Source organism: Cottoperca gobio, chromosome 14, assembly GCF_900634415.1.
Source record: "Cottoperca gobio chromosome 14, fCotGob3.1, whole genome shotgun sequence".
Taxonomy (NCBI): Eukaryota; Metazoa; Chordata; class Actinopteri; order Perciformes; family Bovichtidae; genus Cottoperca; species Cottoperca gobio.
The window spans coordinates 19,559,832-19,576,777 of record NC_041368.1 but is presented as its reverse complement, the minus strand read 5'-3'; the positions used below and the strand labels follow the sequence as shown (position 1 = coordinate 19,576,777).

The following is a 16,946-nucleotide window of genomic DNA, read 5'->3' as shown; positions in this document are numbered from 1 at the left end:
TTTTGCGATGTATAATTCAGTATAAACTTAAAACGACGTTGATGACATCTGGGGTATTTGAAAGTATTTAAGAGTGAATGTGTTTATTCAGTCATAGAAATGTGACCTGACAGCGGCTTATTAATATTTCCACGTCCTTTGGGGATATGCAAATACACCTTGTCCTCTGCAAAGTGCTACTGAGTGAAGACCTTAGTTGAGATCCCAATCACAATAACTTATCCTCAAACTCTAGCAGGGATATACTGTATATAAATGTGTATGTGGGGCTGTGTGTGCACCCCAGCGTGTGTGTGTGTGTGTGTGTGTGTGTGTGTGTGTGTGTGTGTGTTGGAGATGGGGAAGAGGGCTGGAGCAAAAAGACGGAGCGTCAGGAAAAGAAAGAGCTGAGCGCAGAGGCATATAATCTGAATTCAAAAGCAATCATTTTTGTTCTCAGCTCATAAAGCCGTCTTCTGTTGATGGGTAAGGCAGTAAAAATCATCGGGATGAAGGTAAAGAATGGATCTGAAAGGGTTTGCGGTGATGCTTGCACTCAGACAGCAGCAGCTGGCATCATCCAGGAGTTGACCTCCAGTGAATTATACGTAAAGCCTATTACAGTAATTAGATTACAATACAGTAACGTGCTTCGTTTCTATCAAAGGAGATACCCCTTACTAAAATCAGACAACAAATACATATTAAGTGCGACTGAGATTTTGGACACAAGCTTAATTTTTAGTACTAAAAAGCCAAGTTAATTCATTGATAACGGTAAATTAATCAGTTGGACAAAAGGAGACACTGAGGATGTCACCTTGGGCTGTGGGAAACTAAAGAGCAGCTTTTGACATTTTAGAGACTAAAGGATTAATCAGTGAATCAAAAAAAAGAATGAATTTTTAATGAAAGTAATCATTAGTTGCAGCCCTATCAACAGGAGATTAGGATCTTGGCAAGGCCAGCTACTGGCATAGGGAGTATAGGCATATGGTAGGAGAGCCAGTGTACTGTAGCGACAAGAGAGAGAGAAAGAAATCAGCACTTTTCTTTATCTGGGGACCATACCTCAACCACTAATTAATTTCGGAAAACTATAAAAAAAAAAAAAATTAAAAGAAGAAGAATTGACACAAGTTTTAGATAGAAAAGTATAAAACGTTTGGGTCCGAATGTTTGATGAAAAACAACCTTTGGAATCTCTTTTTTATGCAAATAGCCGTCACATTAGCGTTCCTGTGTCACATAGGAAAGCATTATAATGCAGAGATTAAGTCTCAAGCTGCGATGCTCCAATCCCTCTAACTAAGTGTCTAACTTCACCTGCTGATTCTCCTGACATGTCTTCCTCCACATAACCTCTGTCTGCTTTCAGTCTCCAGCATGTGTGTGTGTGTGTGTGTGTGTATGTGTGAGTGTGTGTGTCCAAGTAGGCCCACTGGTGCAGCTTGCCCCAGTCAGAGTAAAGAGTTATTCAGAGTGCCACCGTCGGTCCCTCTTAGTCCCTAGAGAGACTGTGTGCCCTCTTTAAGCCCTTCAGCGGTATCTGCAGGCACGCTCAACATGGAGCTTACACTGCTGCTACAATTCCCTTTGTCTTTGACACAAAAATTATCACAGCGTGAAACTTTGGCTGCCTATGAATTACATCAGAAAAGAAATGAACCATAACTCCTAGCCCGATCAAATTTAGCTTCATGACAAAGTGAAAATTGTGAGATTTATGGAGCAAATCATAACTTTACTTGAAGACATTCTAATTTTGTGACCACGCCTATAAAAAAGGTGGGTCGATTTTAGCAAAGCCCGTTTCATTTTACTATTTTGATTAAGTCCTCAATGAACTTTTCGCCTGGTAATCTTTATTGCTCTAAGCCTTAATGAAATCACATTTCACAGAGAATTACGATGTGACTGAGATAGTGACTTACAACCTTCGGCAGTAAAACGGTATTCTTTTTGCAGTCTAATAATGCAGGATGTCTTAAGGTCAGTAATCTATATGACAGTTTCTTGAGAGCTCCTTTAACTGGTTGTGATTGGAGAGCTTGTGTGTATGAAGAGTGACTATACTGTACTAAGTTGCATAAGCACAAGGCTCTTTGATGCACAGCATGCTTAAATTGATCAGGAGAGAGAGAACAAACTAAGTGATTAAAGTTACCTACAGCAGAGTATAATATAGTGCTTTACATTGCAGCCTTTACGTTGCTTCTTTAAGTGAGAAATCCATGATTGAGAAAATGTAAATGTTGCTGGGTTTTGTTTCTCACCTTCGTTATTTATTGATTTACTTCTCAACCTTGAATACAGTTAGAGGTGATCGCATTCCCCCCCCCCCCCCCCCCATGCATGTATACTGCATCATTCCTCAAACTCCATCACTTCTCCAACGATACATCTACATCTTTTCCCCTCTCTCATTACACCGTCTAAAAACTTGCAAACCTAAAAAATTATGAAGTACCACCTTGTGTGTGTGTGGGGTATACAACTCATTTGTACAGCTTATGTATGCAGTATGGCCTCCAGAAAGAAAACCTCGGCTATGTAGTGCATTTTGTATCAGTAATGTATTCAATGGTGTATTTCATGAATAAAATACAGAAAAGGTTTAATGAATTCCTTAAAAATAGTCTAGCAGTCATGTTCAGTACCATTTAATTAAATGTAATGGTATTTATTAAATAATGCACACACACTAGTTATCTTTCGTTTGAACAACTTATAAAACCACTGTCTTAGAACATCTAGATAATTGCCAACTTGGCAAGAACCTCCATTAACCTTTCTCTCAAAAGAAACTTGAGAAAAATCAATTAACTATTTCAGTCTAAAGGGGACATTATTAATGAGTCTCTTTTCAGTATTGGCAATAAATTAAAACAGTGGATGCTAATGCAAGTGGATTTGTGGTACTTGTTTGCACAACCCAGGGTTTCCCCCAGTCTTCTGTAAGCCCGGTGACCCCCCCGCCATCCTAAGTATCTTTTTTAAATGTATTTTTAAGATGTTTTATTAAGCTAAAGTAATAACTGTGCGCAGGTTGTGTTGAACACTAGCGAGTGCGGTTGAGAGACACACACAGAGACAGAGAGAGGCTGCAACTTTGAACTCTCCTGTTAAATCTGTTGTATTACATTTTAACTTGATTTCACAGATTTAAAATGATATTTAAATGTTATATTATTTTTAATTATTATTTTTTGTTTCTTCTTTACCTCGTCCTTTCTTATATAAAGCACTTTGAATTCCCTTGTGGTTTAAAGATGCTATACAAATAAGCTTGCCTTGTCCCCACAACAGTCTTTCATTTCCATCAGTTCAACAAATCACAATCCCATATATGTCAACAGCCATCATACGACAGTTACCTATAGACTGCTATAGTCGTTAGCTGCTCTATTTAATTAGCAACTGGCCAACAGCCATCTATTCCACACAAGAGCATTTATCAACATCAACTGTTTTTATCTCGTCAGCAAGAAAGCTCCTCATACTCCCTTGACAAGCCATTAATAAATAGCTTAGAGCAAATGTAATGTTCATGCCAGTTTACAAGTTTGTCTTTTAACTTTTTTGGTTTATTTGGGAAATGTCAGGTAAATGTCTGCAGCAGGGGAAACTAGGGAAAGTTGAGCAGAACGATTTTTTAATGCTACTCGGGCTGCAACTAACAACAGTGTATGTTATAGTTTGTCTTGCTGCAGCTACTCAAGACCCAAGTAAAGTTCCGGTGTTAGAGCCATAAGCAGTGTGCATTTAAGTTTGTGTGATTCATAACAATAATGTTACTGACAGCAGATCAGTAAGATTCATATTCAATGACAATAATACAGATAAGGAAGAAGTAGCTTTTCTTTGTAAATTCACACTAAATCAAACTGAGTGTGCTTTCTCTTTCCCCATTTCTTCTTCTGTCCTACATAACTTTACCATTTTCTGCTGTGCACCATCATCCCCCTGTTCCCCCCACCTTCCTATTCTTCTCTTTTATCATGTGGCAGGTTAGAGGAAGCAGTTTGACTGTGGAGGCATCAGCAATTATGGGCAGGATGTTGATAGTCAGTGTGGTCCACAGTTAAAGTAATTCTTCGCAATATAGAAACTATGAAGGTGGGAAATCTAGAACATCTGTTCCAGTGCATAACGACTTTAGAACATTACTGATTGGTGGGGCTGAAACAAGATCACTTCTCCTTCCTTCCTTCCTTCCTAGGTTTCCCGTCCTATACCGTTTTGTAACCCTAACCCTAACCTAACCCTAACCCTAACCCTACCTTTTTCCTCTCATCTACACCTAAGCTAAACATATTCCTATATTGTTTTGTATTGACAGTGAAGCAGAGGCAAAATATGTCACAGCATGCTTAATAAAAGACAACTAAAACATCTGATTTAATTGAGTAATTAAGCCAGGAGATGACTTGCAAGCTAACATATTTTCCCACCCCCTCCCGCTTCACCGAGCTTCCTCCACTCTCCTTTCTCCTCGTATTTTCTTCCTCCCAGCTCCCTCCCCAATCATTTGTTGCTTATTAGAGAGTCTCTCTGTCAACCTTGTCCCATCTCATTCTCACCCAATTACAATCTAAATGAACCACAGGACTGCTTAACTTGCTTTGCCTCTTCCCATTGTTTAATTTGTGACGATAACACACTCTGATTAGTCCTCCGCAAAAGGTTCATGAATTAAGCACTCAAGGCCAAATTAATCACCATTCCCATGGTAGATAAATGGGCAATATCCAATTTTTCATATGGATCCCACTGACAACAATAACATCTCTGTGGAAAGAAGAACACTTAGTGACAATGACTGCATATTTTCCAGACTGTGGCATTTTGACTAGGGATGGCTGTGCATCACCAGCCAGTAAAGTGTCACTTACTGACAATTTCTGTGTGAGCTAGCTGAAAACCTTCAGATGCAATGTTTGCACCAAAGCAATTTCCACTAGTAGCATATGCTTTCCAGAGTAAAACTGGGCCAATTTGATTAATGTCATTGTCTCAACGTCAAGAGCAAAGACGCCACAATAAAAAGTTTGCCAAAGAGGGAGAGGATGAGCGGAAATAACGGATGGACAAAACGGAAGGAGAGGTGGAGCAAAGATAAAAACATAATATAGGAAGAAAGAAAACAGAGATGGTAAAAAATAAAAATGAACATTTGAAAGTGGGAGAAGTAACCTGCCAATGGACAATCTCAAAGAGCTACACTGATCATCATCCAAGGAAAAGGAGAGCAAAACAAGAAATGAAACGCAATTGCCCGATTTTGACAGTGGATCTAGTTTAACATACAAACAGGCAGATAATTAGTCTCAAGAGGGAGATCAGCAGACACTCTGGGAAAAAGTGGGGAAAAAGCTCAATATTAAATAGCTGTCCTCAAATGGTAGGGCTGACACATTACATGCCTAACTGTCTGCTAGATTTCCCCCCTCAATTTACTAATTCATCACTTTTATCTCTGGTATATATGGAGTTACATATATATATATATATTTTAAAAGCATTACTCTGCTCCAAAAAAGATCTGTGTACTAAGAAGGAGCATCAGTACTCTATGAAAACATGAAGATTAAAAAAAGCTGCTATTAAAGCCCATAGGCTGATAACCTCCTCTATCACAGTCTGAAGACAACATCACAATATATTAACAATGGCTGGTTGGTAAAACTTGCTCAGGTTATGTGGCGTGAGGGAGCTCAGACTGAAGCCATTAAATGCCAGGCATTAGTGTTTTATAGCACTGCATTTTGCTGATTCCCCAGTTGTGAATAATGTTCTTGTCAATTATAGTATATTCTGTCAGCAGTGCTGAAGAGCCTTTCACTAAGCAATACACCTTATCTTGGTATGCTGATGCTGTCATCCAGACATACACAAAACAGGAACACACGACATGCAGGGAATAAATGATACCAGAGACGGGCACAAATAAACTGCACAGGCAAGGTGTGACGACCCCTTCTGTGTGTCTTCTCTGCTTGGCCTGTTTGTGCGTGTTCTCCTCCCTTTGCAGGCAGTGTGCTGACAGTGCAGGTTGTAAGTAGGGTTGGGTACCGAACGGAATACTTTTAAGGGTACTAAAAGAGTTATGTTGGTACCACCAAGTGCCAATTCACGTTAAATCAATCAAATGTTGGTACCAGAGAGCGCATCTGGGTGTGAGAATAACTTATAAAGATCATAGAGAGAAAGAGAGAGAGTAAGATGTGTCAGCCCTGCAGCTTGTTCATGTCACAGTGAGTCAGGGCAATGGTCAGCCGAAAGTGGTCACAAGTGTGGTTACACATTTCAAAACTCTACACAGACAACGCTCGCCGCAATATTTGTAATGTTAAAATGCAAATGTAGCCAGGACAGCAAGTCCAACCTGAGGAAACACCTGGTCAAATACAAAATATAAAAGCTGAAGACTGTACTATGTTTGATAGCCTGAAAGTTAAGTCCCCCTCAACATTAGCAGCACACCTGCAGCCAGCGGCCAAGAAGTTGAACCCTCCATGGACGTCGAAACTTTAAATGAGGCAGTTAAATTATTCGTTGACATTTATAGTATTGGTTGACATTAGCTTAGGTTAGGAAATGAAGTGGTGCGTAGTTCACTCCTCTCCTTTCCTCCACTCTGTCTCTGACTGTAGGTGCGTGTGTTTGGAGCGAAACAGAGCGGAGGAGGGAATGTGAATGCGCAAGGCAAGAAAAAAACAAAAAACTTGAATTTCAGGGGGCGTGGGGTTCCGTTGGGGGAATATATATATATAATATATATATATAAAAAATTAATGGTGCGCGATCTGCCCGCACTACACTCGCGATCGACCGACCTTTTGGGCACCCCTGCTCTAGATGGTGACAGAAATATTTGACTTTTTCCTCCCTTGACAGCAATCAAGGGACTCCAGAGAGAGGCACCCAAGCCATAATTATTCTTGTACAATGATCATCAGAAGATGAAAGGTTGTAAAGGTTGTAAAGGGCAGTTTCCACATAATGTTTAGACCAATTTATATCACAAGAGAAAACCTACACAGAAACAAGGAGAACCAAAAAATTAAGCACAGAAAGACTCCAGTCGACTGCAGAGCAGTACGACTGATCACAAATCCAGAACAAAAGTACTTTGACACTCGGGCTTAAAGCTCCAGAGACAAATATTAAAATGACATTAGGTCCAGTGGATGTAAATCCAAAGCCATGATCTCAATCCATTGTTTTGCTCATCTGATGTTCCCATAAACTTCCTTGAAAATGTTTTCTGCCAACATATGCTTATTTTGCAATTTGCTCTCAATGCAGAGCTAATCTTTCTGTTTGTTTTCATCAGCCCCATCCCCATCAATGTTGGTGTCCATTTCTTTTCTACACGCACATATGTCAGCATCAACATCTGTGAGGAGTGCCAGAGTATAATAAAAATGCCTGTCATAGAAACACCTCACAATGCGTTTCCCCATCAGGATGATTGTTACAGCAGCTGAATTATAAGAAGCAGGTGAGGAAAGCACACGTATCTAGAAAAGCAATTATCACTTAGAAGGCTACAATTCTGCACATAATGAGATGTTGAAAAGAAAATGAACCAAAAGAAATCCAGAGGTAAAAAATATAATAAAAATGTTTTTAAAAAATGATGCGCTATGATGGTGAATACTAAGCATGAACAAAATAAATCTTCTGGGGTCAGGTTTAGGTCAAATAGAAGCAAGCACAGAGAACTCTGCACTGCAAGCAGAGCTTCACTGTGGAGATGAAGACAACACTTAATAATGGGCCAAATGCTTCAGAGGAAGTCACTTGTCAAATAGGAAGCAGTCAGCCCTGGAAATATTGCTGTTACAGTAACTTGCACACAAATCGCTCAATCTCACCGTCATGCACTACAATACAGCGACATACACAAAACACAAAACAGCAGGCAAAGAAAAAACGTATGTGAAAGCTTAGGACAGAGGTAATCAACGCGGTGCCCACGGGCGCTTGGTCGCCTGCAGGGACTACGTGAGTCGCCTGCAGGGCATGTTCTAAAACTAGCACTAGTCACCATGGAGCTCCGTCTAAAATTAGTATTTAATTGTTTTTCTCTGTTTGTTTGTTTGTTAAATCAATAACACTTGAATCATTCTTTATTTTAAAATGACAATAAAACCAAAATGTTTTATGTATATGAACTCGGACCTTGTCTGGGGTCAGAGTTAAGCTAAATCTCCATTTCCCTTTTGGCTGAGACAAGCTAGCGGGAGCAGCTACGATGGGGCGCTTGGTGTGTTCTTAGGCTAAATACGGCAGAAAAGCGAAAGAAAACAAACTATTTTCACAATGATTATTGAATGAATTATTTTTTACAACAGTGAAAGAAAAGTGTGTCTGTACAAACCACTAACTGTGTAACATCGGAGCCGTCGCCACGCAAATGAGACAAACAGGATATGATTTGAAGATGTGACAGTTAATGATTTCCTTAATTGTTGGTGTGATTTTGAACAAAATGCTACAAATGTGCTCATTCATATAAAACTGTCAATAAAGATACTTTTAAAAACATCAGAGATGTGATAACTCTGACTTTCAAATGTTGACATAGATTGAGAACATAAATAATGTTGCATGTTTAAATATATCTGTGTTTCCTACCATGGTTAATCATTGTTAATAATTAACATTAATATGTGATCAGACAGTCTCTTCACATATGAATATTTATTATGATTATTATTATTAATGATAATATTATTATTAAAGGTGAACCGTGCAACTATGTTATTCAGGAAGTTTGTATCAAACAAGTAGCCCTTCGTATTACTCAGCACCCTTGAAGTAGCTCTCGGTATCAAAAAGGTTGGTGACCCCTGGCTTAGGCCATACAAAACATGGATTTAAAGAAAAAAGAAAAGACTTGCACCTACATGACAACACCTTTCACAACAACTCAAACTGACTCAAACGATTAAAATGCTAGATGGAAAGGCCGCCAGGAGTAAAAAAAAAAAAAAAGGATATAAAACAAACATTGCTGGTTGTCAGAGATACATTTAACAGCTGAGACCATCTTCTCTACAACAACATGTACCTTCAGCAACCAAGAACCTCTGACAGCCATAGTCCTTCATTGCATTGACAACAACCATTTCAGGATTGCTGTGACAGATGGCATGCAATACTGAACCAAAATTCAGTTTCATCATCACTTATAGTGGGCATTTACATATACCTGGAGCTTGAATAAAAATACAAACATTTTGTATTTCTGGGTTGCTCACAGAAAACAAAAGATGTAAACTTGTAGAAGAGCATTACATTTTTAGATTTATTCAACTCAGTATTGGCACTGGTATCATAATTATAGCCATGGCAGCTGTGACTTACATGGTTGAGCGGATTAGTCATTAATCGTCAAGTTAGTGGTACTTATGATGCCCTGCTTGTTCCCTCTGCTAAAGTCTCAACAGATGGACTTATTTGGGGGTTGAGAGTCAAGAATGTGACTGATGGTCTTTAAAAGGGAATCAACTGTCTTAGCAATCACTACAGAGTAAAACAACCTAAGGCCCAGGCAAAACTAATAGTTACTTCATCATTTCTGACAGGGGACTGAACATGGTTGACAGCTGAATAATTATTCACCTGAAACATATATTTTTCAACTTAAAGAAGGGTTGTCACTTGAAATGAGTGATTGTAGGTGCTTATGCTCGCCGTTTGTTGAGTTTGGAAAAAATGGTAATACATGGTGTAGTTGAGTTTCACACTATGAATGAAAAATATTCGTTTTTTAAAACTAGGCTACACTTCTATTTTCTCTCAGATGGAGTCAAATGCAACTGAATATACAAACGCATGCCTGCCAGTCCCACAGCCGATTTGTCGGATCTCTTGGCGTGCACAGACAACTGAAAGTTTTTAATCTGACATGCCTTCAAACTGGTCCTCTGAGGAGAATATAGCAATAAATTTGACGCAGTAACAAGTGGAATTTTTTAGATTGTCAGTTATATCAACATCATCAGAAGTCTTTTCCATAACAGGCTGCTTGGTCTGTTTCATGAGAGCCATTCAGATTAGAATACTTTCCAGCAACATTTCCCAGCAATCACAAAACCAAAGTGTATGCCAGAATAACAGCAGAGAAAAAAAAAAAAAAAAAAAAAGATTTTGTCATGGAGCACAACATGGCATATTTTGAAAAATGCTGTTTGGTTTGAACACAGTAAGTGTACTCACATTGATCGATGTTCCCGTCTGCTTTCCCCTTCTCCTGCAAACAGAGAGCACACACAAAAGTGGTTATTACAGGCATGAGGACAGAGACAAAAACAGCCCTTTCTGCAGCTTTTCGCACACCATCAGTTACTGTGCCTTTTCCTCTTTTCTGGGTTCAGAGAAATACGACGTCAGAAAACAAAAAGGTGAACAGACAGAAAGAAATGAAAAATAAAAGAACAGAGAGACAGAGAGGGAGTAAAAGAGAATATATGGTAGAGTCAATTCAATCACCCTAATTGGAAATACACTTCCCAACAGGCTACAAGATGGCAGTTGTCACTATATTGTGCTGGAATGTTATTCAGGATGTCAAACAATTGATGCCACAAGGATTGACTTGGATTTATTTGTCAGTCCTACCTGTGAGTATGATATTGACATTTATCTAAATAAATGTCACTTTCATTCATGGCTTTCCAACTACTCTACGCGTACATGTGGTTGGATGTCGGGTTGGAGGAGTATAAACATTCAAAGTTAAACAGAAACAAATCTATCAAGAACCAATCCTTTACCGAAAAACTTTATTATACAGAAATGTCCACCACAATAATGCAAAAGAAACACATCCTGAAATGTTCATAAAATTTCATTAAAAAATGAATAGAAATAAAAACAAGCTAAAGTAGAAAAGGACAGGTATAAAACATAAGAATAAAAGTTACAGTGCTGTGCAAGATATGAATAATTATATGATTTAATAAAAGGCAGCGGCAAACATAAAAGTCTTCAGCCTTGATTTAAAAGAAGTGAGAGTTGCAGCGGACCTGCAGTTTTCTTGTAGTTTGTTCTAGATACATGGAGCATAAATTTGGAACAAATTAATTGATTAATTCATGTTATTTCAGCCACTTATCATAATACAAGGCATGGCTGTGGACGCCACTAAAAACCCTGTTTTGAATGGTGATTTTTGCTTTTGCCTTTCTCTCCTCTGCGTTTGTGCAGCCCGCAGTGTAACTTCAGAGCGGAAGAGAGAATCAAGCTCACTTGACGTTATATTTGACTAAAGCCGACCATAATCCATATTTGAAACTAAATCCAGCAGTAGGAAAGACAGTACGAGTAATTTATCAAAAACCAGTAACAACATAAACCTTCAGAAATTCAACGTGTTGGACCGCCCTCATAGTACTGAGGTTGGCAAGCGAAACTTGGTTCCACATTAAAACCAAATCCAAAATGACAAGAACTTAAAAGCAATAAAAAAATCTGGTGCCGCGTTACGGCTGGAACCCCATTTTATTTCGTCCTCCGCACAGTTTAATACCAAAAGTTTACAGATTACGGGTTCCCTATTATCACTTGTAGTGGCCGCCGTCCGACTTATATGGACAGCACGCTTTGCATTAATGTTTTTTTCAATTGATGAACGTCGACGATGATACACAAAAATGAACAGGGTTTCTTTCCGGGTTTTTTTAAAGCTAAACACTGTTGGGAGCAAGTGTAATAGGTATATGCCTGAACACCGTGCAACACTAACTACCTTGGCAAGCCTATTGAGTGCTTGTTAGCTACTTATCCCTTGTACTTGTTACAGCACTTGTGATTGTTTCTCAGCATATATGCATCTGAACTTGAGACGCAATTTAACGCAAACTGGCAAAACAAAGGATTGATGTGCCATTTAAAAATAGAACAGGAGCTGGACTTCCAATGCAACACCGCTTCTGAAGCAGCCAATATGCGGCAGTAATTGAAGTGTTTTGACATTTTGCATTCTTGTCCCTCAGTGTGGATGTCACCGGTAATGAGGCTCAGTGATAAAACATGTGTGAGTCTGCAAGACCCTTTTGGCTTCCCAGGAGACTAAGAGCTTCATGAAAAACACAGCAGTTTTAGTGCCTCCTGTCATTGCCTCCTCCTTTGTCTCTACATCTCTATCCCTCTTTCTTTCTGCCATCTGTCCATCTTAATTGCAGACGTGCTTCCTCATGATGGCAGGATAAAATTGAGTGTGCTCATCAGCACCGCCTTCCATCATCTGGAGTGCCGCTGTTTGATCAATTGATTAGAGTATCAAACCAAGCATAGAGGTGAAAGAAAGGCTATGTGCTTCTTTCTATAAAAAAAAAAATGTCTACCATGTCTCTCCAGAGTTCTTATTGTCACATTCTTTATAAATTCAGATTTAGGATATTTCAAATTAAAAATTGAAGGCAACTACACTGTCACACATGTCACATGTCACATGGTAAGGTACAGTAGATTCATTCACAAACAGTTGATCAGGAAGCAGTTTGTATTTTTGTCTTGCAATGCAACACTTGCATTTACATTTTCAGCGGATGGAGAAATGACTATCACCAGAATTTCATATTTAAGCAAATAGGGCAAACCCACTGGGTTTCAATTATGGGGGATCTGATGCTTTTCTCTACCATAATTCCTCTTTGTGATAGAGGATGATAAGATGGCTGTACATTTAATATTTCTCGGAAACGTCCATCCGTTCCTCCTCAGCCTCCGGGGGTGTCTGCTCCTCGTCAGATGCCTCGGACGAAGAAGGGGGGCAAGCCAGTCGAGATGGGACCAGGTATTGCAGACCCCTTCCCCGGCGGCGGGAACGAAGGAGGCAGCGAAAGGTGTATACAGGACCGCCATCGATGAAGTGAGGCGGCGGGGGAGGCAGAGCAGCTGGGACCAGTGGGCTCTCCCGCACAGGTTTAACCCTGGAAACGTGGAAGGTCGGATGTATCCGCATGGAACGGGGCAACTTTAGTTTGACTGCTGTGGGGTTGATAACTTCCTGGATCTCAAACGGGCCGATGAACCGAGGCGCCAATTTTTTTGACTCTACCCGTAACGGGATGTCCCGAGTGGACAGCCACACTTTCTGGCCCTCTAGGTATTTGGGGGCGATGGTGCGGCGGCGGTTGGCAGTCGTGATGTACCGGTCCGTCGAGCAGAGGAGAGTAGCTCTAGTCTGGGTCCAGGTTCGGCGGCAGCGGTTAATGAAAGCCTGCACGGAAGGACAGGAGACCTCCTTCTCCAATGCGGGGAACAGTGGCTGTTGGAACCCGTAGGCACACTGAAATGGGGACAGTCCAGTGGCTGAGCTGACCAGGGTATTGTGGGCATATTCTACCCACAGGAGCTGCTGAGACCAGGCCGAGGGATATTTGGAAATCATGCACTGAAGTGCTGTCTCCATCTCCTGATTTTTCCGTTCTGTCTGCTCATTTGATTGTGGGTGGAATCTGGAAGATAGGCTGACGGTGGCCCCCAGGAGCGAACAAAACTCCCTCCAGAATATGGACATGAACTGGGGTCCTCGGTCGGAGACCACATCAGTAGGGAGTCCATGGAGTCGAAAGACATGCAGCAGAACCAGTTCCACAGTCTCCTTGGCCGACGGGAGTTTAGGCAGCGGCGCGAAGTGGGCCATCTTGCTTAACCAGTCAACTATTGTCAGGATGGTGGTATGACTGTTGGACATAGGCAGGCCGGTTACAAAGTCTAGAGAGATGTGGGACCAGGGACGATGGGGCACTGGTTAGAGGTAGCAGAAGGCCGGCAGGAGCTTGGTGAGACGGCTTGTGGTGACTACAAATGGGACACGCATTGACGAACCCACGAGTGTCCTCCTCCTGGGTGGCCCACCAGAATCTCCGTAGAAGGACCTCCTTAGTCCGTTGTATCCCAGGGTGGCAGGTGAGCCGGGAACTGTGGGCCCATTGAATGAGAGAGAACAATCTGGCACAGAGTAAGTGACTGGGAGAGGCTTAAATAAGGGCTTGATTAATTGGCAGCAGCCTGAGCCCAAGGTGAGGTGATGAGGTGGGAGTGGCTGGCTGGTGAGGTGAGAAGAAGGCGGGGTGTGGAAAAGTACCGGGATGATGTAGGAAGTACTGGAGCAGACTGTGACACTTATGGCATATTACCTACATGTCTCAGGCATGTCATATATTGCTTATTGATTTAACTACCTCAACCTCCGAGCAGCAAGTCATATGCACTCAATGAAAAATGTGCCAGACATGTTCTTTACATCTAATATATGTATAAACACGTAAGAGGAAATGGAAAACTGAGTATGATTGCGCTTATGCCAAGGCCTCCAACCACAGGAATACAGGTTGTGCTAATATCGTGATATAGTGCACCTACTCAAGAAGCAGTCTTGGTACTGTGAGCTACATTCAAATAAAACACCTTCCAAATGTTAGAGTGGCCTAATGTCATTGATGTCACGGTCTGTTTCAAGTTTGCCTACTTAAATGGTTTTTGTTGTTGCAAGCAATAGAGTTCAAGTGTACAAACTCAAAAATAATTGTTATAGCCTCTCAAAAAACTAGTACTAACAAATCTCTTAGTGCTACATGCCTCCATCTTGGATGCTATTTAAATACACAAACAAAACAAAAATATGACATTGCTGCCACGGAGATTGACATTTTGTCGGAATGCAATTTAAACAGCAGGGCAATTTTAAGCCAAGATATGTCTGTTACATTTCTTTAAATGTGCACACTTACTTTCTCTCAATCTCCCTCTGACTCTCAATTCCAAATCAACAACAAAACTCTCTGCTAACATTAGCTGCCTGTATGCCAAAACAGTGTTTCAATTTAAATAGTTTTGATAAGCAGCATCTTTTTATCAGTTCTTTTATGGTACGTGGAGCCTATTGGTACTTTGACCTTTATAAGATACTGCCTGATTAGGATGAAGAGACAGCCAGGAGGAGGAGCAGGAAAGGAAAGCTGAATCTATCAGTGTCTGTGTTTTCACAAGAGCCTTTCTACATTTAATATTTATTCCCTGATGTCTGTTGCTTAGAAAGAAGGGACCTGTCTTATCTAACAGTTATTTGTCAGTGCACCAACAATCTACTTAATGAGCTAAATGAAAAGGAGGCAAAAGAAGAAAAAAAGAAACATTGGCAATGTATGTAAGTGGCAATACCTTCACAGGCATAACTTTGATTAATCCTAAAATAGAAGTAAAACCTAACAAATTCCAGCTTTTTCCCTGCATCATTAGCTGGAGTGGTTTCACATTTCCAGTAATGTTCACTGGCACGATTGGTCCTCTAAACATCTTCATTTACTTAAATGTGTCCCTAGCTTCTAGAGAAAAAGTGCTAAACAACAGCTTCACTAAGTCTTACACTTTTTAACATGCTACCCAGATACAGTGCTTGTTAAATAATGTGCTAATCACCAAGGCACGCATTTGCTACTACCATCCAACCACCCTTCCCTTCCATTTCTGTGGAAAGAAAAACAAGATCAAATAAACTACATTTTCTTTTTATTGTCGTGTACTTTTCTATCATAATTTTATGTCAGCTTCACTACCTAGAAAAAAAGTTGTTTTATGGCATACCAGTTGGATTACACTTAAGGTGTCAAGTTTTATGTACTCCAAGATTTCTTTATGAACAACACCCACCTTACACTCTACTATCCGGTTTTCTTCTTCTTATTTATGGATATAACACTTATTTTTCAGATCGGGATTTTACAACAGCTCAAGATCATACACAAAAATCCCTCATTGTACTTCTTCAGCTACTATACAAAGGACTCATTTAAATGGCCAATGCTCCTTACTGTGTTTAACACATTGTAGGTACCTCAGTAAAAAAACGCAAGTACTCAAACGTAACAGAGGGTTGTGTTGAGTACAGAAAGTAACACCTACCACTTTAATTAAAGTAGAGAAAGGAGTACTATTGCTTCATATAATGGTAACCATTGCACATGCTCTGTATGCCTGAAAAGGTTTCTTCAGCTTTGAGTACAAACTCTCAAGGGACAGCCTTAAAGATTGTGAAATAACCCTCTTGGACTGCAGCAAAATAAAAACTGAAGCTCTGTACAAGTCATAATCAAAATGTAAATGTAGTTGTGGAGAGACCCACTGCTGAGGATTAAAAACACAAGATCCTGCGTTCGGGGAGAGAATGCTATTTTCATTCTTTTTGTTATGTTTCTGCATTTATTCTCGATTCATTCAATGCATAAACCTATTACTTCAAAACCTTTCATCCAATTAACACAATTCCTTCTTTCTCGGTTACTGCTAAACCACTTAATCACTCTACGCTTTTCCCTCTTCATATAGACCACTCCCAAACCACATTACAATGTCAAATATGCAGTATATGAAAACTCTACATGGTAATCAGTGTTGGCTGTCAGTATGCTGTGACAATTCGCAACACCAACACAAGAATCCGGGACCAAGACTGCCGCTGCATCAGCTACACCTGCCCCTTCACAGTGAAATGTTAAGAGTGTTTACGAATAGATGTCTTAAGGTGTGTAGATGGTTTAAAATGACATATAATGCAGTGTTTCCCTAGGGTTTACTGCTTTGGGGGGGTGCTGCCTGGGCTGGATGAGGGCGGTCCGGGCACACATGTTGCGTGTGTATAGTATTAAATTGTCCTCCAATAATGAAATCAGACTCAGTCAACATTTCAGTAAACATCCTATATTTCACAATTATTTAGTAATCTCGGTGTATTTGTATATTTATATTGTATATTTTGTACACGCCATATTTTTGTATATCTTATGCATTCGTTGGGTATTTGTTTAATACATTTTGTATAAGTAAGTGATACGCTTTTAATAGGTTAGACATGCGTATCTGTATATGTTCACTTTTCCGATCCGATGAAAAGTTGGACGTATTTGGACTCTGACACATTTTGAGCTAATTTTCATATATGCCGG

General features: G+C 40.1%; 1 protein-coding gene across 1 annotated transcript in view; it reads right to left on the bottom strand.

The window, feature by feature from the left end:
* Nucleotides 1-16,946, bottom strand: part of fstl4 (follistatin-like 4) — a 184,693-nt gene that overhangs the window by 148,668 nt on the left and 19,079 nt on the right. The window contains exon 3 of the mRNA XM_029449037.1: nucleotides 10,213-10,246. Within this exon, the coding sequence (XP_029304897.1) occupies nucleotides 10,213-10,246 (34 nt within the window). The remainder of the gene's footprint in view (nucleotides 1-10,212; nucleotides 10,247-16,946) is intronic.